Genomic DNA, 13,006 nt, shown 5'->3' on the forward strand with positions numbered 1-13,006 from the left:
CCACCGCCGCTGAGTGGGTGTGGCCGTGAGGGGCGTGGTCTCCCCGGCCCCGCCCACCCCCGGGCAGGGTTTCCAGCCGGAGCGTTTACTCGGCGCGCGGGGGCCGCCATGTCGCGACTGCACCAGAGCCGGTGGGCGCCGGGGCTGCTCCCCCGCTGGGACCGGGGAGGGCTCGGGGGGGGGTCGGGGCGGAGGGGGGTGCCGGTAGCGAACGCTCTAACGGCCGCGGCTCCGCTTCCCGTCAGGATCGCGGACTTCCAGGAGGTGCTCGGCGAACCCACGGTGGCTCTGGCCAAGCTCCGTGAGCTCTGCTTCAGCGGTGAGCGGCGCGGGGGCGGCCCGGCCGGGGGGAGCGCGCTGGGCACGGCCCCGGGTGGCGGGGGCGGCCGGGGGCCGGGGGGAGGTGTGGAGCCCCGGGCTGTCCGGCGGGAGCCCCTCAGCAACCCCCTCCAAAAGCTGCTGGGAAGCGGCGGGTGCTGGAAACCCGGGGCTGGCGGGTGTGTGTTCAAGCCCAAGCTCCGTCAGGCCGCACCTGGCCTTTGGGCACAGCCGCAAACTTGCAGGCGAACCCTTCCCTCCCTCCCTGAGGCGCCCGTGCGTTTCATTGCTCCTGCGGCCTGGCTGTCACCTGCGCGGTCACCGGCTTTCTGCTTCTGCTCCTTCCCCCGGCAAGTTTGGCACCGTCTGTAACCCCCGTAGCGTGCCTGTGAAAACTTCTTGCCCCCCGGGGAGGAAAAGCGCTGCCTTGTCTGTGGGGTGATGTGGGCAAAGCGGGGGCTGGCGCTGCGATGCGGGCGATAACTAACGTGGTTTCCTCTCTGCCTGCTGTTCCATAGGAATCCCCTTCGACGGAGGTTTGCGCTGCCTGTGCTGGAAGGTGGGTTTTGCACAGGGTTCTTTTGTTTCTTGCGAGGGGTGCTTTGGGTTGCTTAAGTGTGTTTTATTTGGGGGGCACTTAAAACTGTAAACAAACAACCCAGAGCTTAAAAGCCACTCAAAGTTGACAGTACTTTGTGCAGATCAGCATTGGCACGATCACAATAGCATTTACTGACACAGGACAGCCATCACCTTGGATGATAGAAAGTGGCCATCTGCTCTTGAATGAGAGCAGCCCTCAGTATTAAGCTAGGAGTGCATTTCAGTCGGGTTTGCTATTGATCAGTCCTACAAATAGGTCTGTGTCGAAAACCAGACCCCAAAATATCCCTGACTGTCCCTTGGCGAAGTACTAGGCTTTCTGGAGGAAGCTCCTGGTATTTTCAGAGGGCCAGTTCCAGCTGCTGCATTTTGTTTGCTCATCTTACAGGTATAATAGCTGATTCTCCAAATAGTGATTTGTGTGCATCTGTCTTCTGTACAGATACTTCTGAACTACCTCCCTTTAGAGAAGGCCTTATGGAGCTCTTTGCTGAAGAAACAGAGGTGAGGACATAGGTACTTGCTCTGTTATTTCTAATTATAACAGCAGAGAAGGAGAATAGTTCCTTAAATAACTAAGTACTTTCACAAAATGAATTGTCGTCCTGTGGAGTGCATTGTTCTGTAGGCTGTGTCCTGGGTTTGGTGGATTGACCTCTTCACCTGAACTTAAGGAAAATCAGATGCTTTCTGGCTGAGCAGGGTGGTCCAGAGAGATATATTTGAACTCAGTTGGGGTGCTTATGTTGACTTAATCTTCTGCTTCATTGCAAATTCCTCTTTTCTTCCTTAAGGGATCTGTATTCCCAGTTCCTAAAGGAAATGATTATCCAGCCTGGGATCGCCAAAGCCAACCTGGGTGTTTCAAGGGAAGATGTGACATTAGAAGATCACGTAAGTGCTGTTAAGCCTTTGTGTTGCAGAAAATCCCACAAAGCTATAAACTGTTGTACTGGATTCCAGACCCCTGGGCTGCTCTTGGCTCTGTTCTTGGATTGTGAAAACTTTGCTCTGTCAGCAGAAGGGACGGTTCCTAGGTACCAGCACAGTGCTCGTGTCAGAGTAGCCTTCAGTGTGAATTATTGGCAGAGCACCAATAGTTCTGAAGTGTTTTCAGCGATGCAAATGGCTTCTCTGCTCCGCTGGGGCAAGCTGCCCAAGCTACGGCTCTCCTGGGGAAAGGGAAAGGCTGACAGGAGGGGCCTGTAGCGCAGAGATGTTCTCCTGGGATGTTGGGTCCATGGGGGGACTCAGAGCAGGCTGCTCGGAACAACGGGTCAAGTTGGACTATGGCACCGATGGCAGGAGACTCACTTATTTCTGGTTCTGCTGCTGGCCTTTAATTGGCTATTTTCTGCCTCCCTTGGCTTTTTCCTTCTCTGAAAGCGCTGTTAAGAGTGTATGTGTTGGGGGAGGGAATGAAGTAACTGATCAGAAGAGGCTGTAAAATGATACAACTGCCTCCATGACTTGTGCTGAACATTAACTTCTCTGCTAGTGTAGGCTCATCTGTGTCGCTGTGATCTCTGGAGGCCTTGGTGCTGTAAAACCAGCGTGTTTGTAGCACTCCACACATTGGGAGATGTTACAGTGGTCTTTGAATGTCTTGGAACATTGCGTTGTGTTTTATTTTTCTCCCTTCTCTCGGTCAGTTGTTAACTTTGCATGAGTCTTGATGTGGAGAGAGGAAAGTGTGTCTGTGTGTGGAAGGGGAGTTAAGTTTGTCTTATTGGAAAACTGGTCAGATACAGGATAGTTTGTTCATAGTAACATGTATTTCCTTCTTCCTGGGCACGATGGCCGTACTTAATCAGCCTCAGAGCTGAGGTGGAGGAAGATACTTGTAACTAATAACCACAAGTACTCTTACTAAAGTACAAAGACCATCTTGGTTGTACGGGTTGGAGCAGCAATCAGGAATCTTGTTGATCCAGGACTGGATACCTGATTTGGGAACAAAATCATTAAGAAGCAGGTGACAAGGGTTTGGAAATGTTGGTTTCTGCCTCTCTTAAGTGAACCTGGGTGCTCACTTGTTTCACAAGTTCTGATCCACTTCCTAGAAAACACTAAACGTAGCTAGTGAGATAAGAACATAAACCTGATGTGTTAGCAGTGTGCTGGTAGTAGATGACAGAGGGACAGCAGAAATGTGATTTAAATTTTACTGAGGATTTTGATACATGTGAAACATGCTGGTTCTGGTTCTGTTTTTTATTTCTTTAGCCTCTCAATCCAAACCCAGACAGTCGATGGAACACTTACTTCAAGGATAATGAAGTGCTTCTCCAGATAGACAAAGATGTCAGGTACGTGAGGCACAATGACTCAGGTTTCTGAACCCAAGTGGCTTGTTTAACACTTTGTACTTTGAAAACAAAGTTTAATATTAAACCGAGCCTCCCATTCAACATGAGGCATGTACTTCCCTCTTCTTATGCCTGATTTCCCTCTGCATCCATCCTAGGAGGCTGTACCCCGACATGGCATTCTTCCAGCGCCCAACGGACTACCCTTGCCTTTTAATCCTGGACCCCCAAAATGAGTTTGAGACGCTGCGCAAGCGGGTGGAACAAACCACGCTCAAGTCACAGACAGTGGCGCGAAACCGCAGCGGGGTTACAAATGTGAGATCTAGGTGTGGGCTGTCCGTGGGGCAAGGCGTCTCAGCTGATAAGGGGAAGGGTGTTTCTCGGGCTTTTTTCTGTTTCTCTGTGCTTGTGTGGTGGAATTGGGCAAACACCTCAGCCCATACTGTGTGTTTTGGTGACTAAACAGTTTTGTGGAACCAGATGATGTGCCTGATGGTTGATAGGGAATTACAGGTGTATTTATAATAAGGGTTATTTTTTCCGAACTTTTGGTGGAAGTTGGAGTTGCAGGAAGATGTGAGTATTTTATGTTTGACATGTGCCTTTCTGTATGGGAACAAAACACTGAGGGGTTAATTTATTGAAGGTGAATTTACATAATCTTCCAGAACTGATCTCATAAACCTGCAGTTAGGAAAAGAGCTGGGTACCTGCTGAAATCTGTGTTAGCTCTTTCATGAGTATTGCGGTTCAAGCGTCACACGCTTTTGGGGAAGGTGGCTTTGCTACCACAGCAAATCTCCATGTTCTTTACGCTACTAACAAAGAAGTGAAACTGCTGTGGTTCTGTACTGCGTGGGCTCAGGTGGTGCAGTGATTCAGGGGAACTGTCTGGCACGACAGGCTGCTTTGTTCATCGGGGTAGCCAGCACGAGGACATCAGCGCCTTTGGGCTTCCCAAGTTATTTTTCTTGGTTTGTGTGAACACCTATGTGCTTGGTATAAGCTGCCCAAATATTCTGGGGGGCTTTGTGTCTTAAAAATTAAATTTGTCACATGTACAAAACTATCCGTGCCAGTTGGTTACCCTGAATCAGCGTTACTCTTGCCTTGCTCTTCAGGTGAGCTCTCCTCTTAAAAGCACACCTAATTCTCTGAGTGAGTATGAAGTTCTGCCCAACGGCTGTGAAGCTCACTGGGAAGTGGTGGAGCGAATCCTGTTCATCTATGCCAAGCTGAACCCTGGGATAGCATACGTTCAGGGCATGAATGAAATCGTGGGGCCTCTTTACTACACCTTTGCTACAGATCCTAACAGTGAGTGGAAAGGTGAGAGACTCTTGGCTGCTCAGTAATGGCTGTTGTACTACATGCTCTCTGCATAAAGAACTGGTTTGGGAATAAGACTCTCTTTAAATGACTCTGTCTTGACTGATTAGAGCCAAAAAGCAAATACAGCAAGAGATGAGGAGTTCTGGGGACCGCAGCAAATTGATAGAAACTGAATGCGCTTGTGAGCGGTGAGGACATAGGAAGTGAGGATTTTTGAGGGGTTTTTCTTTATTTTGTATGGATCTGAGTTGCACTTCCTGAAACTTAATATGTCTTTAGAAGCTCTTGTTTGCTTGTACTATATTTACCTGATTAAAAAAAAGAATGGAATGGGAGTACTTTGGCTGTTGCTTCTACTTCATGGGAGCTCCGAGGATGTGTGCTGATGGCAGGGAGAGCAGATGGTGTTCTTGGGCATAGATAACTGGTTTGTGACCCCATGTCATGAAGACCTTGTGTTGCACACAGGGTCTGTATCTGCAGTGGCTCTGTAGACATTTCTAGTTAAAAAAAAGGTGTCTCATCTTGTCCCAGACCAAGCAAGCCCAAATCTTGTGGGCTGTGCTATTTGAATCCAGTACAGCAACCAGATTATGGAATAAGAACAGTTCTAAGTCTCTGTGCCTCTGTCAGTGATGCTTTCTCTATTCCTCCATAATTTTGGTTTTAATTCTCTCTCTTTTTTTTTTTTTTTTTTTTTTTTTTTTTTTTTTGTCTCCCAGAACATGCTGAAGCTGACACGTTTTTCTGCTTTACCAATCTGATGGCTGAAATTCGGGACAACTTCATTAAGAGCCTGGATGATTCTCAGTGTGGTATTACCTACAAAATGGAGAAGGTCTATTCCACCCTGAAGGAGAAAGATGTGGAGCTGTATTTGAAACTGGTGAGGAGCTATGTGTTTCATGAGTCCGGTGGGAATGGAGGGAGTGGAGCTTAATAGTGCGTTTAAATGTCAGCCAATCTTGTTAAACTGTTACTGTGCTTGAATAGGAAGGTTGAGAGGGTGCACAAAGGGCTTTGCCTATAGGGCACAGAGACTCTTATTGGTGAGCTGAAACAACCTCTCCTTGGAGTGAGCCCAGAGCGAGCTGACTCAGCCAGGCTTTCCTCCCCTGCCTGACCGAAAACAAACAATAGTTGTTGCAAAGCCGCCAGCTGTGAGTCCGGAGGGACTTGGCCACGATCCCTGGTTACCTGGGTTGAGATCTAGTAGGAGCTGGAGTCTTTACTCTCTTCTGGTCATCAGGAAAAACAGGAGTTTTGCTCTAGAGTTCCTTGGAATTTGAGGTTACAGGAGTTGTCTCTGTCTTTAAAAACAAACCAAAAAAACAACCCACTCCTCAACACTTCTGTTGTCACTGGATGCCCTGACAGCACTAACTTAAACTGCATGGAGATCACTCCAGAAGTAAACTTAAATCAAGGAAACTGCTCCATCCCACTCAACTAAATCTATCATTCTCCTTCCTGCAAGGGTCTTGGAGTGCCTCGGCTTGGTGTGGGGTTTGTGGAACATCTAGAAGCAGCTTTTGTTGAAAACATCTTTAGGTCTTATAGGTCACTGTGTGTGAAAGTCCAAGGAGAGTTTAGAAGGCAAAGCTATTCCTGTTACTCCAACCTTCACCAAGTCACACTGAGATTTTTTTTTTTTTTGCATTCAGATAAGTCTGGATGTATTTATCTTATAATCCAAAAGATGGTCTGTCAGCACAGCGACACAACCCACAATGTTGGCTGGTGGCGGAATCCATGGAGAGAAAATAAATGGCTTACTGTTTGACCAGCAAGAAACGGTTTTGGCTGTGCACCAACAGGTCCTTAAGAATTATCATCAGGATCCTGAACTCGTTTAACCTTGTTTAAACATACTGTCTCTTGGATTTGACACCAGAAAACAAGAAAGTTTCAGGCTAGAAGTGCTTACAGTGTGTTTTACTGGCCGTCAATGTGAACTCTGTTCCATCTTTGTTTCGTTTTGTGAAGAGTAAACTTTCTGATAAATACAGGGCTTCTGGAAGGGAGAGGAAATCCTGACAACACGGTGCCTCTGCTAGAGGGGGAAGGCTGCGGCTTAGCAGATAAAATGCTGTTCAACTGGGAACATTAAAATTACTTGGCAAGTTTAACGGAACTAACACAAATAGTGCCTTTAGGAAGAAAAGCTTCCATGTTGTGGACAGAGGAGCATTTTCTGGCTTGTCTGCAGGCATGGCTGCATTTAAAATCTCTCAGTCTGGCTTGAATGTGAGAGTCTTCAAAAGAGGTGGTGGGTTTGCTAATGTTGCAGAACGAGTTTGCAGCTTGGAGCTGTATCAGGGTGGAGATGGGGATGGAAACATGGGGTGCGTCTCTTACTTGTAGGGAATTGTCTGAGAGCTCATCATCATACTCATTCTTTGCCTGGTGCATGTCTGACAGCAAGAACAGAACATCAAGCCCCAGTTCTTTGCCTTCCGCTGGCTGACACTGCTCTTGTCCCAAGAGTTCCTGCTGCCAGACGTCATCCGGATCTGGGACTCCCTCTTCGCTGATGATAAGCGCTTTGATTTTCTTCTGCTCGTGTGTTGTGCCATGTTGACGTAAGTACATAGGTAGCCTTCCCGTTCTTCTCTTTCCCTCCTTTACCTAAATCCGTGGATCCAGGAGCCTTTTATAGACTTGTGCTAAGGCATCTGGTGACTAGGTTGTAGTCACTGCTCACAGTGGTAGCAAAATTGTTTTTAAAAGCTTCTATAAGAGAACAATGTAGGCCGTTTTTGAAGTTCTTCTGTAAAGAGTCAAAAGTAGCTGAAATAATTTCCATCTTTCAGACTAATCCGGGATCAGTTGCTGGAAGGAGACTTCACTCTGAACATGAGGCTGCTACAGGTAAGGATTAAACATAGTTGGCACAGGGAGCAACCTGGAGAGTCTGAAAATAGTGCTGGGAGGCAGGATGATGGTCGGGTATGCCTGGCTGAAGAGAAGTACCAGATTTCTGATGGTCACATGCAGAAAAATCTTAAGGTTGATCTTGCAGCGTGCTCTGGTCGCCACCACCCACTGGGACACTGAACTCTGGACAAATGGCTACTTTATCTTCCTTGGTGGTGGTGTCTCTGCTCCCTGTGCTGCTGAGTTTTCACTTCCACACACAGATGGTGGCTGTACTCTGGTTTGTTGTCCTAGCTCTGGAAGGATCTCTTGTCCTTCTTCCCCCTTTTTAGTGCTACCGTAGCAATGGGCCTTATTTCAGAGAGTAATTTTCCTTCTGTGGTCTTCTGCTGGTGGGGCACAGTGCTGCTGTCTGGAACCCAGCGTTGCCATTAAAATAAAGCCTTTTGCTTGTGCACCCGTTCTAGCTGACCAAGAAATTGTCATAGACTAGAGATTTTTAATGTCTTTTGGTTTGCAAAAAATCTTTTCCGGCAAAGATGTGAAACCCTGTGTAACAGTGTTAAAATTTATTGGCCAGAGGCTTTTGTTTAGTTCTGAGATCTGTCAGAGCCCAAGGTTGAAAACACCTGCACTGAACAGTAGGATATCTCCGATTCTGCCAGCTCCTGCTTTGGGCTGTGCAAGATCCTGGCTTTGATGAGGCTTTCTGGCAGGAAGATAGCTTGGAGCAGGCCAGCTTACTGTAACTTGGAGGACAAATTAAAAAACCAAACAAAACAAACAAAAAAACCCCACAAACAACAAACCAACCTTCCTGAAGGGTGTTGAGGCTCATTCAGTTACAAAACAGGAAACTTTTAGCTGTTAAGGGAGTAACTGAACATGGGAGTGTGTTATGATAAGCTACAAATGCTGTTATCAAAGTTTGCCCTGCTTAGGTTGAACAATGTGTGCAAGAAACGCTGCATAGTCAATTACATGATTTTGTTTCTTTGACACAGGATTATCCTATCTCTGATGTTCACCTGATTTTGAAGAAGGCAAAGGAACTTCAAGATTCGAAATAGTCCACGAGCCCAACAAAAGGTGTCAGAGAAACTGTGTGGCAGCAGATCCCAGGAGATGCCCCTGTACAGTGTGGTGCATTGAAGCTCCTCATGGTCTCTGCAGGACTTCAGGTTTTGTGTTTGGGCTACTGGCCACCTTGAAGACTTCCTTCTACTCTATTTATTAGGTCAAGGACTGATTACTTCCCCATCTACTTGGGTCCTGCACTCCAGGTTTTTTCAAATCTCAAATGCCTCTGTGCTGCCAAAAGCAGTTCTTTGTATCTTACTTATAATGACTTCAAAACTGGGGAGAAAGAAACCATCTGTCTGCATTTCCCCCAAGAGATGGACTCTTGTATCATGGAAGTAACACATGGAGTAGCTTCTGATGGGTAAGGGACAGGCCGAGTCCAGTGGATTTTAGTGGGTGAGTATAGAAGGATCTTCCTCCTGCGAACAGAATGTATTCCAATGAAGTCACACATCCTGCCATTCAAGTAGCTTCTGGATTCTTCTCCCTCGTGTCCCCACTTGGCCATCCCTGGGATGTGCAAAAAAGAAGATTGCATCGGCTTCTGGTGATTGTCATCTGACAGCTGCGGTTTGGATCCGTTTGCCTCAGAAAGAGACCTGGAGAAGCTGAGATGGGAAGACACGATGACAGTTGGTGGCTTTGTGCATTGAAGCTGCCTGAATCCAGAATCGCCTTATCAACAAGGTCTTCTTGAAAGCAAGACTCTGGTGGTTTTAATCAATGGGTGAAGTGTAGTTTGAAGTCAAGCCTTATTACGCACAGCCTTAGAGCAGGAGCTTGTTGCTGCACAGAAGCCTCAAGCTGCTTTCCTGGCTCTGAACCGGAGCATATCCAGCTACAATCAGGATTCTGAAATACAAAGAAACGGGCATCTAGCTGCATGCAATGAAGACAGCTGTATTTAGGGGCTTATACAGGCACGGCACTGGGGTTTTATGCCTCAGTGGCTTGCATAATACTGCCCTGCGCAAACTCTGGTCACAGTAACCCTGATATTGTCTCATGGTACTTCTTGCCAGGAAGAGACATGGTACGGGTCTGACCTACCAGAGACCTTTTCTGGTGCAATCCAGTGGTCACGCAAGCATTTCTGTCACTAGCTGACTGCCAGGGCTGATCCACTTCTCTAGCCACTGGTCTTGTTGAAGTCATCGTCATGCGTTGGACACTTTTCCCTCTGAAAGGGGAAACTGCTGCATTTCAAATACAGTGGAGGGGGCTCAGGTGAACATTGACCAAGATACACTATGGAGAGAACTGCTCACCTGATGGCAGCCTCAAGCTGAGCAGAAACTCCGAGTAATCCTTGAAGGGAGAAACTGCCGACACCTGGGTGCTTGGTTGGTGCGGAAGCTCTTGAGCGAACACTAATCCAGCGTGCTTTTCCCTTTCATGCTGTGCTGGCTCACCTCTGCGTAGCTGTTGGACACTACAGTTTTTGGTATTTATGGGTATTGATTTGTTAAAGGTCAGTCGTCTTTGCAAGATCTGCTTAAGCTGCTGATGGCCTAGAATTGCCCTAGCAGGGGGGATGTTGTTGGCATTCAGCTTTTTTACTAGTGTTATTTCCTTTGCTGAAGGCCGGTTTTTCACAGGCTACTGTAATTCTCACAGAGGTGAGTAGGGAGATGGGAGGATGGGTTGATGCAAGAACCTCTGTTCTTATTGGCAATCCCAAGCAACCTCTGCCTCTTCAGAAGATGCTCAAGTGACACTAGTGCAGCCAGGTGTTGCTGCTGTGGTGGAGCGAGAGCAACTGGAGACTTAAACCAATCTATGATTAATACCCGTGGCTAACAGTGTCCCTCTCCACTGCAATCCTTTCTAGAGGGTAGAAGTTTCCTTCAAGAAATATGGAACTGGTAGACCGAGGCAGCTGTGTGAGGAAGCATCCTGTGGATGGATGTTCTTCCTGCCTTCTGGTGCTGAGCTATTCCAGGTGGTCTTATGGTCTCAGCTCTTGGGTACCCTGGAATAGCGAGGCCAGTCGAACCTTGTATGGCCAAAGGGCTGCCTGGTAGGCACAAGTGTAGAATGGGTGGGTCAGACTCTTAGGCACAATTGGATCTCCTCCAAACACTTCTGCCTCAGAACTGCTCTAAATACTGCTGTAGCTCTCTCACATTCCATGGACAAGCTCTGCTTGCTCTTCCCACCCTGAATACCTGGGCTGTCCATTTCGAGTCCCCCTCACAAGTGCAGGGTTCCCTTATGCTGTATTTGCTCACTGGTAACAGGAGCATCCATGAGAGTTCCTGGTCCAAATAGCCAGAAGTCTCCCTAAAATAACCTGAGAAGGCAGCAGGCAAATCGGGGTTGGAGCGTTGCCTGTGATTGATCTGCTTGTTTTCAGAGCAGCGTTTGGGCCCTGAAACCGACCATCTGCATTGACATCGCCCAGCTCGGGGTCAAGCTTTGGAGGAAGAGACAGGGCATGTGGCTGCTCTGGCAGCGCAGGTGGGTGTGTGGGTGTCACGCTGTCTTCTCCCTTTCGAGATGCCGAAGGGTTTACATTATGCTATCTTACTTCTTTTTAGAGAGTGAGGTAAATGCTTTTTAAAAGGGTTTGCAGTGGTTAATGGGATGCGATGAGAGCTTTGGCTGATGGAAGGTTCTCCGTGGCAAATTCTGTAGCCTTGTCCAGACTACAGCTGCTAAATTGATTGAGTTCTTTGGGGAGAACTTGTAGCAAGTTGGGTACACCCATACAGGCTGGTTCCTACATGAAAAGCTGTTTTATGTCCCTCCTTCTCCCCTCCCGTGTGGTAGGACTTCTGTCCTGCTGTTGAAAAGGGTTGTTGAAAGTTGTACTTTTCAATGAGTTGGGACATCCACTTCTTTATTCCATTACTTTCTTTAAGAGCAAACCCACATTTTATGAGAGGAGAAAAGAAAGTCTTAACTTTAACCAGCTTTTGAATCTCCTCTTGGGTTTCCTTGGCTTCATTCCTCAAAGGCTTTTGGTGATATTTTTTTTGTTGTTGTTGTTTAGGTCAGAGAGTATTTAACTAGTAGTTCCTTGCGTGTGTGACCAAGGAACAACTCCTTGATGTTTCCACCTCTGATTTCTTCAATCCTGATGTGCTGCAGGAGCAGCGAGGTTGGCTGGAGCGGCACTTCTTTGAGTTGGGGGGTGTTAGTCTGGAGTGCCTTGGGGACCCCTTGGTTCATAGGGGCCTGAACAGGGGATGGTTAAATAGCCCTTACAACACATTCCTCACAGACAGGACTACTGCCAGGCAGGGGAAGGGAGACCTGTGGTCAACTGGGAGGAAAACCAGGACACTGTGCTGCGTGTGGGGAGAGATGAGCCTTCCCTGGAGGGAAGAGGTCTGTTCTACCTGCCTCTCGCTGTAATTCAGGCTTTGGGAAACTTCGTGGCTTTGCCAGTGAGATAGAAGCAACAGGATCCTAGAGATCAAGTTGTTGCTGGTGGTCACTCAAAACACTGAGTTTGAATTTTGTGACCTAACCTAGAGTTATTTATGCTTTGGCAGTGAGTGAAGGCCAGAAGTTGCTTTGGAGGAGTCTGGGATGTTTGGGAAAGCAGAGGCTGTTTTCCCTCGGTGAGTGTCGGTGACTTCGTCTTAGCCATTTGGAGCACTCTTCTAAAATGCCCTTTGCCCGACAGAGAGGAACAAATAACACACTTTTTTTTTTTTTTTTTTTTTTTTTACCTTGACTGGAAAGAATTGCCAGAACAGGGTATAGAGAACACTTCATCACTCTAAAACTCCTTTTATGCCTCTTTTTAAACACTATTTTTATAATGCTTCCTTTAACTAAATGGGTGGCTTTGTGCAAACATCTGTTGCTGTGACTCAGTGCGTTGAGCTTGGAGTTGTCGCCGCTACAGGTGATGACTACAGGACTTCCAAATGCCCTCTGGGACAGCGGCTGGGGGGAGCCCAGCACCAGCAGCGAGCCGGGCGTTTGTGTATATTAGATCATCTGGCCTGTAGATCAAATCATCAGAGCTCCCTCCATCAGCATCTTTCCGGCATGTTGGGTTTGCTTTGCCTCCGCCAAGCCACTGCTTTGCTTTCCCACCTCGGAGCGGTGCCAGCCCGGGGAGCGGTGGCTCTTCCAGAGGGTGACACTGCAGGGTGACACCGCGGCTGCTCTCGGGGTGGGACAGCGGCACGGGCGGGGCTGGGACCGGGCCGGGAGGGACCGGGCCGGGATGTCGCCGTCGTGTCCTGCCGGGGGGAGCCGCGGGCCCCCTTTTCGCCTCGCTGACTGCTCGTTATTTTTGTACTTTCTCCGGGACTCGTTTCACGCTGTTCTCTAATTTCTCCCAATAAACTGGGTTCTTTGCACACCGGGGCCGCAGCCGCTTCTCCCTCCGCCTGCCCGGGGCGCGCTCGGAGCCGCGGCGCCCTCTCGCCCTTAAAGCGGCGATGCTCCCTTAGTAGCGCATCGCTCCCTTGGTTAAACCGCGGCCCGTTTAAGCGGCGGCCGCTCCCGCGGCGCAGCGC

The 13,006-nt window shown here is 48.3% G+C and overlaps 1 protein-coding gene across 3 annotated transcripts; it reads left to right on the plus strand.

Annotated features, from left to right (window-relative positions):
• The first annotated feature begins 65 nt into the window (after positions 1–65).
• On the plus strand, positions 66–12,973 carry TBC1D13 (TBC1 domain family member 13). Of its 3 annotated transcripts, none has more exons than XR_010607294.1 (13): positions 66–131; positions 246–319; positions 837–877; positions 1,364–1,425; positions 1,716–1,815; positions 3,148–3,230; positions 3,389–3,548; positions 4,355–4,562; positions 5,288–5,451; positions 6,987–7,147; positions 7,379–7,436; positions 8,447–10,985; positions 12,026–12,973. XR_010607294.1 is itself a non-coding variant. In XM_065648842.1 (12 exons), exons 1-12 carry the CDS (start codon positions 109–111, stop codon positions 8,510–8,512), a joined length of 1,200 nt encoding a protein of 399 aa, XP_065504914.1. In that variant the 5' UTR covers positions 66–108; the 3' UTR covers positions 8,513–12,973. The 3 variants fall into 3 exon arrangements, 1 of the variants encoding a protein (XP_065504914.1); XR_010607293.1 differs by having other exon boundaries at positions 8,447–9,969; positions 10,882–12,973; XM_065648842.1 differs by having other exon boundaries at positions 8,447–12,973.
• Positions 12,974–13,006: the final 33 nt, after the last annotated feature.

This window comes from Caloenas nicobarica, chromosome 19, assembly GCF_036013445.1.
Source record: "Caloenas nicobarica isolate bCalNic1 chromosome 19, bCalNic1.hap1, whole genome shotgun sequence".
NCBI lineage: Eukaryota > Metazoa > Chordata > Aves > Columbiformes > Columbidae > Caloenas > Caloenas nicobarica.

Excerpts from the sequence above, each read along its gene's own strand:
- TBC1D13 (XM_065648842.1), top strand. The coding sequence starts at position 109 with ATGTCGCGACTGCACCAGAGCCG. Across the intron at positions 320-836 it reads CCGTGAGCTCTGCTTCAGCG|GAATCCCCTTCGACGGAGGT; the intron begins GTGAGCGGCGCG and ends GCTGTTCCATAG. Across the intron at positions 7,148-7,378 it reads GTGTGTTGTGCCATGTTGAC|ACTAATCCGGGATCAGTTGC; the intron begins GTAAGTACATAG and ends TCCATCTTTCAG.